This window comes from Brienomyrus brachyistius, chromosome 25 (genome assembly GCF_023856365.1).
Source record: "Brienomyrus brachyistius isolate T26 chromosome 25, BBRACH_0.4, whole genome shotgun sequence".
NCBI lineage: Eukaryota > Metazoa > Chordata > Actinopteri > Osteoglossiformes > Mormyridae > Brienomyrus > Brienomyrus brachyistius.
The window spans coordinates 6480388-6498724 of NC_064557.1; the positions used below are offsets into that span (position 1 = coordinate 6480388).

Below are 18337 nucleotides of genomic sequence, written 5' to 3' on the forward strand. Positions count from 1 at the left end.
TCACAGATGGCATATGGCCTTATAAAAGATTAACATATTGCCGTAATGTTCTTCAGGCATAATCTGAGGCATGGTTAACCTCTTAAGGAAATACATGTGTCACTTACCTCTTTCCATCCAAGTAAGCTTCTCCACATGTAATTACTGCGTCTCCAGTCAACATTTTGAAGGTACTTGTTTTCCCGGCTCCATTCACACCAAGCAGGCCAAAGCACTACATAGGTGCAAGCAGGTTGTATATATTCAGTCCATGGAGCTTAAAACTTCAACAGAATGCTCTGTAAAGGAAGCACCTACCTCCCCAGGTGGGACACCCACGCACAAGCGATCAACGGCCGGCTTCTGATTCCTCTTGTATACCTACAAAAGCAGCGACATGCACAGTCCCTGGATATTTCCAAAGGTCTTTCATGCCATATCATGCAGTTATTAATTCAAGAAGTCAATAACCAAAGGAGTCCATCCTCACCTTAGTTAGCTGTCTGAGTTCCAGAATATCAGCCTGTCCTCCTCCATTCAGTATCCTCTGCCTTTCCCTTGCCACATCCTCATCTTCTTCAGCAACAGGATTTAGCTTGGTGTGGAATGATCTGTAGAGAGTCAGGTGACACAGTCAGTGGTTAAACGTGGCAGATGGGGAACAAGGGGACACACGGCAGGAACATACATGATTTTATGGATCTATTATAACAATACGTATAATAAATAAAATGCAGGAATTTGGTCGCACATGGAAGAATTAGGTTTCCGTGACCCATGCAAACACTGTTCTGGCATTGAACTCCGTGATGTTCACTTCAGGTAGAGTTACCAGCTCTATGACATTTACTTGAGACTGTTATGAGTTTCACCTCCAAACTGTAAGCTGCACTATAGACACTAAACCACAACGGGCACTATATCCACCATCAAAATCATGTGTATGAGACTCAAGTTAACATGCAACATAACAACAGACAAGCGGCCTTTCTTTAAGCTGCACTTACCGGGCCTTAAAGCAGAAACTGTACTGCATGAGTACAGTGATACAGAAGAAGATTACGCCCTCCACAGCCATGGCGAAGAGGTTCTTACCCACCATGTCCCAGGCCAGTGGGGAATAGAAATGGATTTCACCTACAAGCAGAGCGCCTTACTGTCAGACCCTCTAAACCACATAACTCTTACACGCTCCTACAATAACTGTGTCACTATGAGAAAAGCCTGACATGTGCCTTCGGGGGCAATTTGATCCTCAGGGTCACGTGAAAATCACATAACTCACCAAACCTCTCAAGAGCATCGGCCATGGCTTGATTCTTCACCATGTCAATTAGACCTCGGCCCAGGCAAAAGTGCGGGAAAACTAGTAGAACGTTCTTGAGGACGTCAATAATATTCCCAATTTCCTGCAAGAGGAAGAATAGTCGGGCAGTTTGAGGTCAACAGTACTTTAGCAAAGGCATTTCTTAAGCTTTTTTTATAGGGATTATTAATTTAAGTTACTCACTTTGTTGCCAAAGAGTTCTAGGATAAAGGTAGAGACACTACTGTTGATTCCAATTAGGATGTTGACGCTGGTGAGGACCACATATGCTGTACTGGGGATCTTGAAGAAGAACGATGCTGGATACATCAGCGGCGTGATGGACCACCTGTTACACAATGACTGAAAAATTTCCACCTGAACCCGAAAGTCCCAGTCGATTCGAGCTCGTCCATTTTGAAACTATTACAGCGTAACTTGGGCCAGATTCACTCACCCATAGAGCAGCAGCAGAAGTGTCAGCACTGGCAGATTAGTTGAGGAGACATAGGACTTTTGTTGGAAGCAGATAAAGATAACGATGACAAGGGTTGCAGGAACTATGTAGTTACACTGGAACACAGACAAACACAGAAGCCCTTCATAAGTTCTCAATAGTGCAATTGGGCCCTCAGCTCAAGATGCCTGAAGCACTGATTCCCGGGACTCCTAGAGACTCACCATATCCCAAACAAAGTTAGCAAGCCAGTAAAGGACGGGTGGCACACCACTGATGAACTGCATGTGCTTAGCTTTGCTGACACGCTCCTGGATTAGGAAAACCACAAAGCTGGCCGGCACGAAAGACATGGCAAAGATCACGCAGATGGACACCAGCACGTCCACTGACGTCGTCATCCTGAAGACCAAGAAAAAGAGCAGAGGGTTATGCTGCCTGACAGTAAATATCGGTGGTTTGTTAGACTTGGTTCTCGTATGGTTTGAGGTGCACTCACAGGGCCACCTGGGAGAGCTGCTCCTTGGTGAGGTTGAGTGGGTGGTTGAAGGCCGTGATGCCCAGCTTTCTTGGGTCTTCGCCTTTGGGCAAGTTGGCGCGCAGGATGCCGTTGTTCATCACGTTAATGAAAGCTCCGATGCTGTGCCAGCCTTTATTGTTGAACCAGATCTTTATAAGGAGAATCGTTAAATTTAACAGGGAACGACGGTTTGGCAGGAATATTGTCAGTGCAAACTATAGGAAACATCACTAGGTGCACAAAAGAGTTTTTTGACATAAACTGTAAGAAATTAAGTTTCTGTCTTCGTAGATTATTATATTCGGCAAAAAAGGAAGTACCGATGATTTTAACTAGGTAATTTACATTTAATTTACATTACATTCATTACATCTATCAAACCAAGGGTCTATTCATCTGTTTCATCCATCCATCCATCCGTCTAATTTCTGTTCCCGCTTGTTGAATGCAGGGTGTCATGGATCTGGAGTCTATACCGCAAGCTACAGCACAAGGTTTGGAATAATGCAGGACAGGGCACCAACCCTTCACAGCAAAGCAATTCACGTGTTTATTTTCATATGTTTATCTTGCTTGTAGTACTTTAATGGGATATCCATTTCTGTTTGTTTGTTTGATTGTCTATCTAGCGCACAAACCACCAGGAATAGGAATTTAATTTCCAGGAGGTATTGGGAAACAGGCTGAATTACAGAAAGCCCTACAGAGACAGTGATAAATCCTGATCGACTTACCTTGACATTATTTTTTGTATCCAGTCCCTCGATGAAGCTGGATAAGCTCCCGAGGAAGCGGTCGGTCGCAGTGCCCTGGTGACGACAGTGACAGTGAAGCACAGTGACGACAGTGAAGCACAAGGCAGAAGGAGGGGATGAAGGGATCTCACCCGGTCTTAGAGCAGACATACCTGCTCCAGGTGAAGGCGGCTCCTGATCTTTGAGATAGCCTCTTTGACTTTACTGCCCGGAAGCCCATGAGAGCCTTTGGCACCCAAAGAAAAGCCGCCATATCTGAGTCAAAACATTATAAGAAGAATTCAGAGGAACAGATATATCACTATAAAAACACCAAAGCTTTCAGGCAGCATTGTCATATTTAACTTTAGAATCCAAAATGCCTTTCATTTTATGAAACAAATGCTCTTCAGCCATACCTGAATTCATTGACCCAGATCTTGTTTTTCAGGCTGAAAAAAAAAGATCAATAAACTTTGTAATTTCATAACTTCTCCAATATTATAAAATGCTACGAAGACAGGTGAACCAACAAACCTTTTTCCGATGATTTGAGAATATGTTTTCACCAGGTAATCTGAGATGTTTCTGCCTGTCAGATTCTGCAGGATGTCTGATGTGGTGAGTTTCATCTACACAAAGACACAAATCCCCAAAAGGTGGGCGATGGTGTTTGTAATGTGGAATTCTCCAGAAGGCAATCGTCACAGATTAAATTCTAGGTCAGGGGTAAGCAATCTTATCCAGAAAGGGCCGGTGTGTATGCAGGTGCTTGGGATAACCTTTTGGTCATCTGTTCAAACCCAGGTGTCAGGACTCTTCAGCCAATCAGTCCTCTAATTAACAATCTAATTAGGGAGTTACAGCAAAAACCCACATACACACCGGCCCTTTGCGGATAAGACATGTAAGTAAGTAAGACATGACTTGATTTTTACTGAAAGAGCAATTTCATGGTAAAACTGAAAATAAAAACAATTTACTGAAAGTAATATGACTGTTGACGAAAACATAGATTTACGTATTATTTAGGTATAACTCATTTACATTGCATGTAACGCTAACTGAAAAGTCTAGATATGCTGGGAACATCTTAACATCCTGTACCCGTCGGCACCCTCCTCCCCCCAAGGCAAAACCCCCTGAAGTTGAGTTCCCCATGTTAAATTATCATTAGAAACCCACTGCATTTCGAAAGGAAAAAATTATTCCTACGTAGACCGGAGACAGCATGGAATCGGTTATGGCTCGAACCCAGGAGCCGTGCGAGAGAGCCTTGCGGGGGTCCTCATACCTGGGGGGGTGGCAGGCCTCCAGCTCCGGCAGGACACTCCGGCAGCATCTTCTTGCGTCCGCCGTAGCTGCACTCGCACGCGGGGGATGGGTTATCCATACTCCAGTTTCCCCTTAAGAAGAGGTCCAGCACATTGTCCGGCACACTGGGAATGATCCAGTCATCCTCCACCGTCGGGCAGGGAGCATCTCTGTTAGAGACAAACACATGGTCAGGACAATGGCTCATAGCTGACCTCAATTCACTAGAATTGAGAAGCTTCAATACACTAACCTTAATCAGCCACATGCTGTTCCTAAAACCACATACACTAATCTGGATCAACCAATCTACAGACTGTTGGGTACATGGATCAACCTATAAGAATTTCTATTGAAAGCCACCGTGGTTGGGGAGGGCCACACTTACAGAGCAGGGTCACCATCCATACACCGCGTTCCAAAGCCAGGACGGTCAGTCAAGGCATCTAATAATTTCTGAGTTACGGAATCTTCAGGGGCATCATTGCTGCAAGAAAAACCACCGATTAGCGTGGGAGCTAAGATATGCATGAGTGACTGACTTACAGAGGGTTAAGCATCTGTTGTAACATACTAGTTCCTAAGTTGTTGAAACTGCTCTGGGCTTAACGTTCATTCATTCATTCATGATGACATTAATGAAGCTCTGCTCAGACCTGATGAAGGTGAACTGCTCGTCATACATCCAGGGATGTAGAGCCAGGCTGGGATACTTTCCAAAAGGAGGGACGATGAGGCTGAAGATCAGGGCGATGCACACAAAAACCGCAGGCAGCACGATCTGCCAGCGACAGGTTCAGGTTGCATACAGGTACCTACTGAACACTCTTAAGGGCCAAACTTAGCGGTCATGCAGTGTGTTTTTTCTCTCTTACCTGAGCGAAAAAGCCTTTCCTGGAGCGGCGAGCGTATAGGAACCTTTTCCACAGCAGGGCAACAAACTGCTGCTTCTTCAGACTCCAGCCCTTGACCTGGTGTGACCCTTTGCCCTCTATTCCACTTAAGCAGTCTGACTCTGGACAGAGAAAATGACTTAAATCACGGACATGGCTTTAGAAACTCCTGTTCCAAGGACTCACACAGAACGGGGGGGGGGGGGGGGGGGGGCTCCCTTTGTACTCTCGATGGGTGACTTGAGTGCTACTTACTCAACCACCCCGAAAAGTCTGCATATTTGAAATATTTCATAAATAAATTTAGGGCTGGGCGATTAAATGAATTTTAATTTCAGTTACGAATTTGGCTTCCAATGATTATCAAAACAAAAATAATCACGAGAAAACGATTATCGCCCCTCATTTTGTTTTGCAGCGATGCTCCCGTTTTGTCGCGTTATAAGTACAAAACGCCTCTTTCAGGCACCTTTTTGTTTCTCAACTGAATTATATTTTGAATTCAAGGAAATTCACTGATGAAGAGACAAGTTTTTTTTTTTTAAGTTCAATAAATGCGTGAAATTTCCGAAATCAATGAGATGCTAAATAATCATGATCTCGATAATGACCAAAATAATCATGATTATGATTTTGGCCAGTCGAGCAGCCCTACCCAAACTTCTGGAGAAAGACTAATTCCAAAAATACTTTGTCTGAAATCACTGAAGTGATGCCGTATTAAACGTTTTTACCTGGGTATGTTTCAGACTCCTCAGAGTTGACGGTGGAGTCGCTGGTGAACAGTCTGAGACAGCTCGGGCGATCTCCAAACGCACGCCTCCTATGGGTCGGAATGGTGCCATCTGTGCAAGTGCGCGGCCCCAAATATCGCGTTCATTCAATGCATGAAAGGGCACAACACAGCCACAAGCCTGGGTTCTTCAATAAGTACTCAGTTACTGTAAGCATCGAACCTGAAATTATCTCCATGTCGGCTCCATTCTCCTTAGCAACCCTGAGAAAGATCTAAAGAAAAGACACAATGGAGATATTAAGGAATGGTTTACACGCCTGGTACACCAAAAACTATTATAATCGTTTGAACTGCTTACGGTCTAAAGTCTCTGGTGACCGCGGGACACTGTCCGTATACCTCTTCTAGAGTGGTGTCGGAGATACCATAACTGGAGAATCCCAGGTCAGACATGCAGTTGTCGATCTCATGGAAGAGCTCCCCAAAAGAACCGTCTTTGGCTGACTTGTAGGGAAGCACATAAGTGATCTCATGGGCTAGATCTTCTACCAAGCGTGCAGCAGGCACATGCTTGAAGATCACATCAGAGATGAGCGATACATCTGATTGGACAAGACGAAAAGGGACAAAATAAAAGTAAATGTCAGTCACGTGCTTTTTTGATTAGGCGCATCTAAAAATCCCGGAATAAACATAAATTTACTGTATACCTGAGCTGTGTAAATGTATTCTCACCAACTTACTAATGCTTGCAGATTCACACTTCTCATCAATCCCAGCATCTGAGCACCTTCCCGAATCACTGTTCTCCTGGACCAGGAACATTCAGAATTCCCTTCATCATTTCATAAAGCTCATGCAAAAAAACATTAACACCCTCAAAAAATGCTACGATTGACAAATGTTCAATGTTAATAACGAATACAGGTGCATCTTTACTTCTTTACTCAATAACCAAGAATAATCCCTGTCCAACCTCTCACACCTTTTTGATGTAGGGGACCGTGCCGTTGGAGCAGGAGCTGGTGCACAGATCCAGGTCCTTCTTGACTAGGGTCAGATAGTAACCTGTACCTAGATGAGTCTTCAGGTAAAGAGAGGAGCCCACACAGCAGAGCTTCCCGCAGGCGATGATTGCGATGCGGTCTCCCAGGATGTCAGCTTCGTCCATATGGTGAGTAGAGAGGATGATGGTGCGGCCTAGTAGGACCATAACAAGGGCGCCATCTTAATTTTTATAGTCCTCTAGCCCTGTAATATAGGCAACATGCACAAGCAATTGGGTTACCGTGACGATATTTCAAGAGGAGGTCCCAAATGCCTCGACGGGCACAGGGGTCCACACCGGCAGTCGGTTCGTCGAGGATGACGACTTTTGAACCTCCAACGAATGCTAACGCCACTGACAACTTCCGCTGCATTCCACCTGCGAAAGGATAAAACAGCCGCTGGATCTGCATCGATGGCAGGCGCTGAGACGTCCATCATCATTTTACTCTCAAGCAGAGACATGCATTTTACCAGACAACTGGCTGACTCTAGCCTGGCGTTTGTGTGGCAAACCAACGTTGGCGATGATCTGCTCTATCTCAGCCTTCACTTTGTCTTCAGGGAGACCTTTCAGACGGGCGAAAAACCAGATATGCTCCTCCACAGTGAGCCTGGACAAAAATAAGAACCATTTACAGTCAAAAATTACAGGACAGATGCTGTGTGTCGTTTGTAAAGTTCATGTGCACTTAAGTTTACGACGGTAACAACAGCGGCTATTTACATGCTGAAGAGGACATTGTGTTGTGGGCAGACTCCTAGGTTTTGTCGGATGGTGCTGAAATCTGAGCGGATATCCTTGCCCATGATGTATGCGGTGCCCGATGTGGGGGGAATCAGCCCCGTCAGGATGGACCTGACCACAGAAACACATCACGTCAAATCATTCACCTCCTACATTTTCGCTTTATTCCACAGCCAATTTGGTTTTCAACACCTACATGGTTGTGGTTTTGCCTGCACCATTGTGGCCCAGAAAAGAGGTGATCTGACCCTCGTAGAAGCTTAATGTCAACCCATCCACGGCCACCTTGTTTCCATGGCGATACACCTTTACCAGGTTCTTGATGTAAACTCCCAGTCCCAGGTGGGTTGGCTCTTCTTCCATGCATATAGCTAAGAGATGAAGATATTTTTTATTCGCCATGCACACAAGCACACCGACCAGTACAGCTGACCTTTCTGCATCGCAGTTTTCCCCGTCTCCAGTAATATATATATTGTGGGGTTGGAATAAGAAATTAAACTGGAATTTTTAGGATATTTTGCGAAAGCCACACAGGACATATAAAGGGCAGACGACACACAGAAAGTTAAGTGACTTATAAATGCATAAAATATATGTATAGTACTGGTTTGGAGGAGACCAAGCGTGTTCATGGCAGCCTAACACGGGACGTCTCGATCCTGCAGATCTTTGTATCTTGTTTTCGCTTCGCTTGTCTACCCACCCCAAGGGGACCGACAATATTCACACTCTTTGTCCAGGTCGGGCCTGCGCCTCTAACCCCCACCTTGTGAAAAGATTGACTATACAGGTACCCAGGAAGCCGGTAAAAATCACTGCACCTTCTGAATTCACTTTTTTATTCGGAGTCCATGTTTTTCCACTTTCTCCAAACCAGTAACTCATGGTGCACGGAAAGTACCAGGGCCTCGGGATCCCATACTGGCCTGAGAGAGACAGTCAGTGGGTTAATAATAAGCTGCATCTCTGCTAGACGGCAGCATCGTCATGCGGAAATACACCCCCTTCCTCATTACCTGGGAAAACCGCCTCAATGTACCAGGTCATGAGCCCATACAGGAAAGAGTCGAAGTACATAAGAATGATGGAGGTGATGAGGTTATAGTTGTCCCCCTCCAGGGGGCTAGACAGTAAATTGCTCCACTGAACGCCCAGTCCCTGCTCCTCGAAAAGAGCCAGGTACTCACAGCCGAATCCGAAAGCCACTGGAGACAACAGACTCTGTGAACAGGTATAAGCACAGCATGCAGTCTGCTTACTCTCTATGTCAACGTAACAACTTACCATGGTTAATACAGCACCGATGTGCCGTTAACTGAAACAAGCTGCCACACTGACATGCACGCAGTGACCTGGGACCTGCTGGTCTGTACAGCCAACAGGGCAGAGAGTATGATTGAGTGGATGGACAGAGGCGGCACTGTGCCCAGAGACTGGCAGGCCTGATTGGGTGGGGTTAGAGCTGGGCGGATGGACAGAGGAGGCTCTATGCCCACAGACTGCCAGGCCTGATTGGGTGGGGTTAGAGCTGGGCGGATGGACAGAGGCGGCACTGTGCCCACAGACTGGCAGGCCTGATTGGGTGGGGTTAGAGCTGGGCGGATGGACAGAGGAGGCTCTGTGCCCACAGACTGGCAGGCCTGATTGGGTGGGGTTACAGTTGAGTGGTACGACTGTGCTTCTGCCATCATTTGTGTTTCAGATTAAAGCTCTGATGATCGGGCGCCTCCCTGCATCATCGTGGGGTTCTCTGGTTTCCCACCCACAATCCAAAAACATACTGAGATTAATTTCAGTTGCTAAATTCCCCATATCTCTGAATGGTGTGTGTGCCCTGCGATAGGTTGGCACCCCACCCTGGGTTATTCCCATACAATTTTTATCAATCCATCAGGTCCTAAATCAGGACCCAAGGAGAATTAATGTGACTGTGATGTCCGTCTTGACTATGGTCAGTTTATCTGCATATAGCCATGGCAAATGGCTTCAATGAATTTGCACAATGGTGTATATATATTATCAGGGGTGTAGATGTCGGAGGACAGTGTGTATTTAGGGGGTGGGGGGTTTGGGGCTGATTTGGTCCCTCCTAGTGTTGAAACCAAACCTAAGCCTTGTAAATCATATTCGGGATTGTTCTCAGACTTTACTTACAGCCAGGACTTTGCCGCCAAAACCCACATAGTCCTGCCAAGCCACACAGAGCACATAGGGCAGGTAGAGAGTGAAGTAGATAATTCCTCCGCAGGCTGCTGCCAGGTTGGCCCGGGAAAAGATGGTGCTCAGCAGGAAGCACTGCATTATGGTCACCACAGCGAAAGAGCCAAGAAAAACCAGCAAAACCCCTGGGTCACTGTAAGGCAGTAGGTTCCCCATCTGTGAAGACAATAATAATGGAGTAGCCAAATGCTTCTTCACAAAAAGAGAAGTCAAATCAATCTAATGGCAAAAACCAATCTACTCAGAAACTATCATCTTGTACTTATCGTCTGATGAATACACAACGACGATAACTAACCTTTAGAGCGAGAACCAAGATGGCGGCGCTGAGGAGCAGAGGGATCAGACTGCTGATGAACCAGCTGACCCACAGGATGCTGCTGTTCAACCCCATTATCCTCATGGTCTCCTTCAGCCGAGCCTCCTTCTCGTACACCACGCCCTTGATGATGACGGCCACGGAATACATCCACGCCAGAGTCATGAAGAGAGGCATGCAGCGGCTCGTCACGCGCAAGAAGCTGAAGGTCGGCGGAGGAGCGAATACCGAACACGTTACCCAGGCAAGCAAATAGTCCCATCTGGCCAACTAGTCTGTGCATTTATTTTCTGAGAACCACACAGGCTGGTCTGACATTAAATAACCAAAATCTAGGTCAAACTGTCTTATCTTCACCAATTTACTTAGTCAGTTTATCAGTATGTTCTCCAAATTAGAGATGGTAAGATTCACCGATTCAGCTGACGATGTCACTGCCCCGGTTAAAAAAGGGTGCACCAGATAAAATTTGGAACGCTTGGGGCACGTTCTTTCTAACGCCATTTTATCGGTAAAATCGAATTTATTAAATCGGAATTAATAGTAGCTTAGTCGTTTAAACTGAAACAGATGCAAATTAAAAAATAAAAAAAACACAACTGCACTGCAATGTAACTTCATCAGACAACAGTGAAGAAGATCAACCTACTAACGGAACCCTATAGTGTCACTTACACATCATCCACGTAACAGGGGTACGGCATCTGTTGGATGTATATGCCAACCCTCTCCTTAGTGCCGGTGACTGCTCGGATGATGCCCTGTTCAACGACATCCTGGAGGTAGGAGAAGCCGCCCCAGATATAGCGTAAGTCTTCAAAGGGGTCGGCCCGTGGACCAGGATCCCAATAACTGCCAGGAGAGAAAAGTCAAACATCAGCCACAGTCTAGAAGGCCTCAAACAACAAAGGCTCTAAGAACAGGTCCGCATACCCGTCTTTGATCTTATTGGTCCGTTCAACATTGTCGATATCCATGCGAATCTTGTAATTCACATTGGGCGGGAGTTCGGAACTGTTGGACTCTACGTCCGGGAAGACGATTCCAGCCCAAAATTTCCTGTCGTCCAGTAGCCGCATGGATTTGTTCACCAGGATCTCTTCATTATCCACCGGCTCCAGCTTATCTAAATTGACACACTTTTGGAGAAGGAATCATCGGTAATGTGAGCGACCTTAAATGTCACTGATGGCCGCTGAAAGTGAAAGTTCACATGTGGAATCTTAATGGTAAACTGTGTTACAGCCATTTCATTGTGCAGCTGGGATCCAGTTACAAGGTTCAGATGCAGATTCTGGGGTTTCAAGCCAATATAATCTATCAAATAAATCCAAGCACTGTGGTGCTGCCATTAATAAATTACTCAAAATTAGAGTAATGAGGTTATTTTTTATATTTCATTTGCTACACCATGTTCGCATTAAAGATCATTTCATATTTAATATTATCTTCCTGTGTAGATCATATCTAGACCTTAACATCTTGATTTCCTTCTTGAGGAGACCCAGAAGGCACGAACCGAACCGCCATCTCAGACGAACGACGAAAAAGCACAAGAGACTCCACAACGAATTTGGGGACACAAGTGGAAAATGTTAAAAGAGACGCACATCCATAAAGTGGGAGATGGTCTGCAGGGCGCGGTCAGTCTCATTAAAGACGTCTCTCCATGTGAAGACTGTCCCCGTGGGCCGTGTGTCCTCTGAGAGCTTGGACAGGAAAGTGGACACGTCCTTCGCTCTCCACTCTGTCCCAGTGAGCTGAGTGTTCAGGAAGTGGGCACTGGCGTTGTTCTTCAGTAAGGTCTGCAGCACACAGGGGGGCAGCACAGCACAGATCATCCATCACGCATCATACATTAAGTAAGATTCTCCACATATTTCACAGTGGTACTCGACGATAATCAATAATCCCCCTCAACCTATAATCTATGGCGTGAACATGACAATCAGATAGTTTGTAGTGGATAATCAGTTCGTCGGTTGTGCACTCGTGGTATGAACGAGAAGTTAGAGTGAGATAGTGCCCTACGGTGTGTTTCCCACTAGGTGGCAGTATCGTGTCCTGGTACAGTGCAATATCGCAGACTATTAACTGGAAATTTTATGACCTGCTAGGATTTTATGTAAATCACTGCAGATGCTCTACTGTCACTGGAAGAAACAACTGACAAACTGTGCTACTTTGTTTCTCATAATAAATTATACTTTATTATGTATTGAAACTGTGGACATCTCTAATTATAGCAACACGCATCTGAATCTGTCTCCCTTTCCTAACTTGCATGAACACTCTTCTACACACAGTAGTGTTCCTCTCCTGGGCTTTGCTCCGTGAAATGAATGGAACGTCACAGTTACCTAAAGCTTCTGTCCATGTAGGTTACCTTCACTATTATTTGCAGCCTAGTTATCTAGCATCACTTCCAGTCTGGTTACCTGGATACACAACATCTTAGGAGACTGTTAGCTGGTTACCATATCGCAATACTGCAATGCTTCATTGCCACAGTAACATTGTATTATCTTGGTGTTAGTTTCAGCTATTTGAATATGTTTTTTTTTGCTATAACATATGAGACAGGAGAGTGGCATGGCGGCGCAGTGGTTAGCGCTGCTGCCTCACAGCAAGAACGTCCTGGATTCGGTCCTGGGTCCTTTCTGTGTGGAGTTGGCACGCCACGTTTCCACCGGGGGCTCTGGTTTCCTCCCATGGTCCAAAAAGAATGCAGGGCAGGTTGATTGGCGAGTGTGCGTGTGTGTGTGCGTGTGTGTGTGCGTGTGTGTGTGCGTGTGTGTGTGGGTGTGTGCGTGTGTGTGTGCGTGTGTGTGTGCGTGTGTGTGGGTGTGTGCGTGTGTGTGTGTGTGTGTGTGCGTGTGTGTGTGCGTGTTGGTGACTGCCCAGGGTTGGTTCCTGCCCAGGGTTGGTTCCTGCCCGTGCCCGTTGTTTCTGGGACAGACTCTGGTTCCGCCCTGTGACTCCAGCCGGGACTAAGTGCGGACGGATAGCAGACTGACAGAAATGACCGTCAAGGGACTCTTTCTGGGTACATCTGTTCAGTCACTTGTAGAGCAGAAGTACTATACCCACCCGGACTATATCCATCTCCTCACTGTTCTCCATGAAGTTCCAGATCTTGGGCTTCAGTTCCTCCCAGACATCGCCCAAATCCCGCAGGACGCCAAACTCCTGAAACGTCTTGTTCATCTGGCAGAGCGAGAGGGGGGGCATCTTACTTAACTGTTCTGGGGTTTTATAACGTTACTCCCCTTTACGACACCCCCCCCTCCCCCCCCCCCCCCAAACAACTAACTTCCTAGAAATGCTTCCACAGTGCAAGCCAGGTTGAGACATTCCGTTCTAGTACTTTGTATTACTCATTCAGGCGGTGTCTCGCTTATGCATAGTTATTCACTTCTGTACATTAACAAACGTCAAGGAACAGGTTAGGGCGGCCATGTCTTGCTGGTCAAAAAAAGAGGACACTGGGTGCGGGATACAAGGAGAGGCATCAAAGGGAAGCGAACATGCACACAGAAAGTATTTTGACTGTAGAAAGCAAACGTCAACATGACATAAAGCAAAATCCTGGATATTTCAGGCATTTTTTGGTCTCAAAAAAAGAGGACAAGTCTGGGAAATACAGGACGGACGATCACGCTAAAACAGATACATCAGTCACATTTATTATAAGCCTTTAAAAAAAAACGCGGAGAAGCACACAAGGACTTGAAGAGGACAGGACGCAAGACGCCGTTTCGGAGGCTCCGCCCACCTCCTTAATGACCCTCTGTGTGGCGGCAGTGTCCGGAGTGTAGAGGACCTTCCCCACCAGCAGGGGCTTCAGTGCCCTCCAGATCATGCGTGACATGGGGCTGGACTCCAGGTTCATCATCAGCTTGTTGCAGAAGGGGCCTGGGGAGATGAGTGGGGGGCCAAAATTGACCAGTGACCGGAATGTACCAGCTTCCTTCCCAGCCGTACTCACTGTCTAATGAGCTATCAGACCTTGTGCCATAACAGCCCCCATCTGAGGAAGGTGCAACACGCTCAGATGCATCTGAGATACCAGCAGATCATCTCCAGTCCTCGTTCCCACCAACGGTTGAAGCACGGGGCTCTGACTTTTCCCCACTGTCTTTACAACTCAATCTCAATTGTAACTGTAACTCAATTGTAACTCAAAACAATTGAGTTACATGTCCTGTTAAGGTTCTGATTTACTTATAGAATGAAACCTTCTACTAGGCATGGAGAGATGGATGGGTGTTTAATTTGGAAGATGGGCAATAAAATACTTAACTGTGGACATGTATTTCCATCCATTAACAATTATCCAGTACATTTCCAATACAATAAAAATCATGTAGGTAAAAATAATTGAGCAATGAATTATCTGTATGCAAACCTGCCTATAATTAGCCCACAGATGTGATTTCCTTGTAATTAATACCTTTTCAGCAGTTGTTTGTCAGTCACAGCACAAAATAAATGTACATTGATTTTGGCGACTTACTGGTGGAGTTATCGTAGACGAAAACTGGCTCGCTCTCACTGCCGTTCTGACTGCCAAAAAGCGCCTTGTAGTTATGGTCCTCGTACCAGTTGAGGGACTTGATTTTAAGGCCACCCCCCTCGGGGTGCCCACAGACGATGCGGGAGATGGCCTGGTACACCAGCATGGGGGAGCCGCTGGCGTTGTGCATCAAGTACAGGACCTCGTGGCGGAGGTCGCGCCAGCTCCTCATGCCGGCGAGCTAAGGGCGGGGGTTCGAGTGGGGGGGGGGGGGGGGTTCAGGAGCACAGGTGATAGCTGTTAATAGAGGTTCTTGGTAGGGTTATGCACAAATCCCAATCGTGTAATCGCACTGGGTCAGCTAAACGGTGCTAAATGCTTCACGACTGGTACAGGCAGTCAAGGAAAGTCTTTTGGCATGTTTTTTAATCTTTGAAACGGCATTAAAAAGCTATCGATTAAGCCCTCAAAAGGCTTTTTCTAATCTGTCTGCCATACTTTTAATATTTGATCTTGCAACACACACGCATAGCTGAGATGCTTAAATAATTTGTTCGAAACCATTTGCCTTTAGCCGGCTGTCAGATTAATCAGATTGGACAGCTTATCCCGCACACAGAGTTTTGTTCGGGGGGATTATCGTCCAGAGCAGGAGACAGAAATGGTTTCCCATAGCAGTGGGGGACATGCTCTTCTCAGGGCTTCCAGACAGCGTTAAGTTATTTTGCATACAGTGTTCGTTGGCTGTAAGGGGAGTGGGCACACTTGATGCAGTATTGTTTCATTTCAATAGCCATGTAAGTCCTGAAACCATGGTAACTAAATATTTTACTATAATCCCACATTCTGTACGCTTATAACCTTTGTCCTACTGTTCTTTATTAAAACTACTGTATAATATACAGTAATAGGGGACCAAAGTAATGAGTGTTGAATATTTAGCAATCCAGAAACGATTAAGGCTGAGAAATTTGTCCCGATAATTACAACCCCTCCTGTGACACAATGAGAATTAAAAAAAAGAAAAATAATATATAAACTGGGTTCAGACAGAAAGCACATTCAGAAGAGCTGCATGTTGGTGGCCAGATTCTCGTTTGCCCCCCCACCGCCTGCGACGTTTGGCTAGCGAAGCCTGGCACCAACAGCAGCACCAAACAAAGGCCAGGAACACAAATTTTAAAAGCAAAGTCGCCGCTAGTGATTAAAGACAAAACGGAAACTAAAATGCAGCTCATGTACAGCAAAAGACGTCCCAGAGTCACTGACCAAGGAAACTCAAACTCAAAGCCCTCTCTCTTGCGGGTTTTACCCTGTGGAATGCTGGGTAAACATGCCTTTTTTCACTCAAAGGTAAATTTTCATAGGTAGGGTAGTCTTTTTCATTCCTTATCCCGCCACATCAGCAGTAATATGCTGCCAACCTTGGCTGATGTTGCAGAAATGACGCAGCTGAGCAGAGTAAGAAGATTTTCTCTGAGACACTTCCAGTGAGGCTCCACATACTACAGACCAGTGGCTCATTGACCTATACATCTGATCACCTTCAGAGTGGGTGGCCCCAGGAGAATGGCAGCATTGTCCACATTAAAGGCTGGGCCATCTGAGTAAGAGGCAGTAGTCTCCGGTGCCAACACTCAAGCTGGGCTAAAGAGGTTTTCTTAGCCAACTGTAACCCACTAATGCCGTGTCTCCTAACCCAGTTCTAGGGGACTCACAGTCAGTCCACGTTTTTGCTCCCTCTGAGCTCCATGCCAGACAGTCCACATTTTTGCTCCCTCTGAGCTCCCTGACAGTCAGTCCACGTTTTTGCTCCCTCTGAGCTCCATGCCAGACAGTCCACATTTTTGCTCCCTCTGAGCTCCCTGACAGTCAGTCCACGTTTTTGCTCCCTCTGAGCTCCATGCCAGACAGTCCACATTTTTGCTCCTTCCCAGCTCCTGGAAAAACGTGGACTGTGGGTCTCGCAGGACTGGACTGGGTTTGCTCAACCCTACATTACTGGTGAGTCGTCGAATTCCATTGTGCTACTTGTTCTGTTATGCCATACAAAGGGTGTCTATCAATACCGAGAATGCAAAGAACATATCTGTGTTCTTGGGAAGAGCGCTTTTGCTAATTTGCCTCCCAAGAACAAACTTGGCACACGATGAATTCATGGGATTGATCTCATTGGTGAGGATACGACTGATGCATCCTTAATAATTGGATCGGGGGCAAAGGCACCGGGGAATTTTCCACTAGTACTGCCGTTCTTGAGTACTGGAACTGTCCTTTGGCAATGGAAGATGATGTCGAGCAGGTACACGAAAACAGAATGGTCAGCTACACATACTGACAAACAACCATAGACCATTATCCTCACCCAAAGAATAATACAGTTTACTGGCTTTATAACACTCTAGTCCTCCCTGGTGTCTCACTTAATTCTCCACCTGCTTCTCCTTCTGCTTTGCTTCCCCTCAAAGCCCAAGTTTCCAACGGATGTCCTTCTAAGCAGGTCCTAGTCTGAGGAACTGTCTCCCACATCCGGAGCTCGGCATTCCCAGCTGTTCCAGCCACCGTGGACACTCCCACGGAGCCCATAGAAGGTGCATGACGGACAACACGTAAGCTCCCCCAATATCAGCAGGAGATAATGAAAAGTGACTAAGTATGGATGATTATTGCAAAACAGGCAGGATACGAGAGATTGATCAAAGTAACCTTTGGAACAGCCATACTGTCTTGCAAGCATTTTACCTACGATTAAATCCCTGACGTTCTGCAGCTGTTTTCACAAACGCAAGAAGCCTCCTATGACTGATCTCCACAGCTCCCTACCTGAACCACCAGCGACCCCAAGCTCTTCAGAAAGCTTTCCGTTGCCTCTGACAGCTCCTGGATGACTTGAGTGTCAGACTTCACATCTCCCTGTGGACAAAATTGCTCGATTAAGTGGAAGTTAATGGTGTTTAGATTAAAGCATGATTATGAGAAACAAACAAGAGTTTAGAAAATAGATGGATTTATGTAAGAATACATTTACTTGTTTTTATTTTGGCATAAGAGATCTAATTTAATCGGCATTGAGCCACTATTCTTTAAGACCATTCAATTAACTTTCCTTCAGAATAGGGTGGTGAGTGTCTTGGTGGGTTAAGTCCGTGTTTTTGATCAGATGATGCCTGGTTTGAACTCCAACCTTGACAGAATAGTCACATGACTGTAGGCCCTTGAGTAAGACCCTTGACCCCAAGCTCCATGGGCAACACCACACTGGCTGACCCCAAGCTTTCTCTCATCTCTGTCCCATGGAAAGTAAGACGGATTAAGCAAAGAGAAGCATTCCAATGTACCTGAATTCATGCTTGTGTAAAGCAACTAAATACTGAATGTCGCTATAAGTGATTTGTTGGTTTTTTTCCAGAATCGTTTATCCAGTGTAAGGTCACAGTGAGCCTGGAGCTTATCACAGGACACACAAGTCATGAGGTCCATTGCATCCTCAATGGGTGGGTTAAATCAATAAAAGTTAAAGTGTCGTCGTATCATATTTTCAGGCT

General features: G+C 45.9%; 1 protein-coding gene across 4 annotated transcripts in view; it reads right to left on the reverse strand.

The window, feature by feature from the left end:
• Window positions 1-18337, reverse strand: part of LOC125720520 (phospholipid-transporting ATPase ABCA1-like) — a 43202-nt gene that overhangs the window by 4073 nt on the left and 20792 nt on the right. For all 4 annotated transcript variants that reach the window (XM_048996021.1, XM_048996019.1, XM_048996018.1 and 1 more), the window contains exons 8-44: window positions 17616-17705; window positions 14793-15033; window positions 14052-14191; window positions 13367-13483; window positions 11887-12081; window positions 11210-11415; window positions 10952-11128; window positions 10256-10478; window positions 9892-10113; window positions 8754-8958; window positions 8559-8663; window positions 7931-8105; window positions 7714-7845; window positions 7461-7600; window positions 7228-7365; window positions 6925-7139; window positions 6683-6749; window positions 6339-6541; window positions 6160-6211; window positions 5938-6048; window positions 5186-5325; window positions 4967-5091; window positions 4699-4797; window positions 4291-4480; window positions 3534-3628; window positions 3416-3448; window positions 3170-3272; window positions 2997-3071; window positions 2242-2411; window positions 1967-2144; window positions 1743-1858; window positions 1490-1634; window positions 1265-1388; window positions 987-1116; window positions 470-590; window positions 298-360; window positions 108-214 (exon numbers count right to left, since the gene is read on the reverse strand). In XM_048996021.1, coding sequence (XP_048851978.1) covers window positions 108-214; window positions 298-360; window positions 470-590; window positions 987-1116; window positions 1265-1388; window positions 1490-1634; window positions 1743-1858; window positions 1967-2144; window positions 2242-2411; window positions 2997-3071; window positions 3170-3272; window positions 3416-3448; window positions 3534-3628; window positions 4291-4480; window positions 4699-4797; window positions 4967-5091; window positions 5186-5325; window positions 5938-6048; window positions 6160-6211; window positions 6339-6541; window positions 6683-6749; window positions 6925-7139; window positions 7228-7365; window positions 7461-7600; window positions 7714-7845; window positions 7931-8105; window positions 8559-8663; window positions 8754-8958; window positions 9892-10113; window positions 10256-10478; window positions 10952-11128; window positions 11210-11415; window positions 11887-12081; window positions 13367-13483; window positions 14052-14191; window positions 14793-15033; window positions 17616-17705 — 5168 coding nt within the window. The remainder of the gene's footprint in view (window positions 1-107; window positions 215-297; window positions 361-469; window positions 591-986; window positions 1117-1264; window positions 1389-1489; window positions 1635-1742; window positions 1859-1966; window positions 2145-2241; window positions 2412-2996; window positions 3072-3169; window positions 3273-3415; window positions 3449-3533; window positions 3629-4290; window positions 4481-4698; window positions 4798-4966; window positions 5092-5185; window positions 5326-5937; window positions 6049-6159; window positions 6212-6338; window positions 6542-6682; window positions 6750-6924; window positions 7140-7227; window positions 7366-7460; window positions 7601-7713; window positions 7846-7930; window positions 8106-8558; window positions 8664-8753; window positions 8959-9891; window positions 10114-10255; window positions 10479-10951; window positions 11129-11209; window positions 11416-11886; window positions 12082-13366; window positions 13484-14051; window positions 14192-14792; window positions 15034-17615; window positions 17706-18337) is intronic.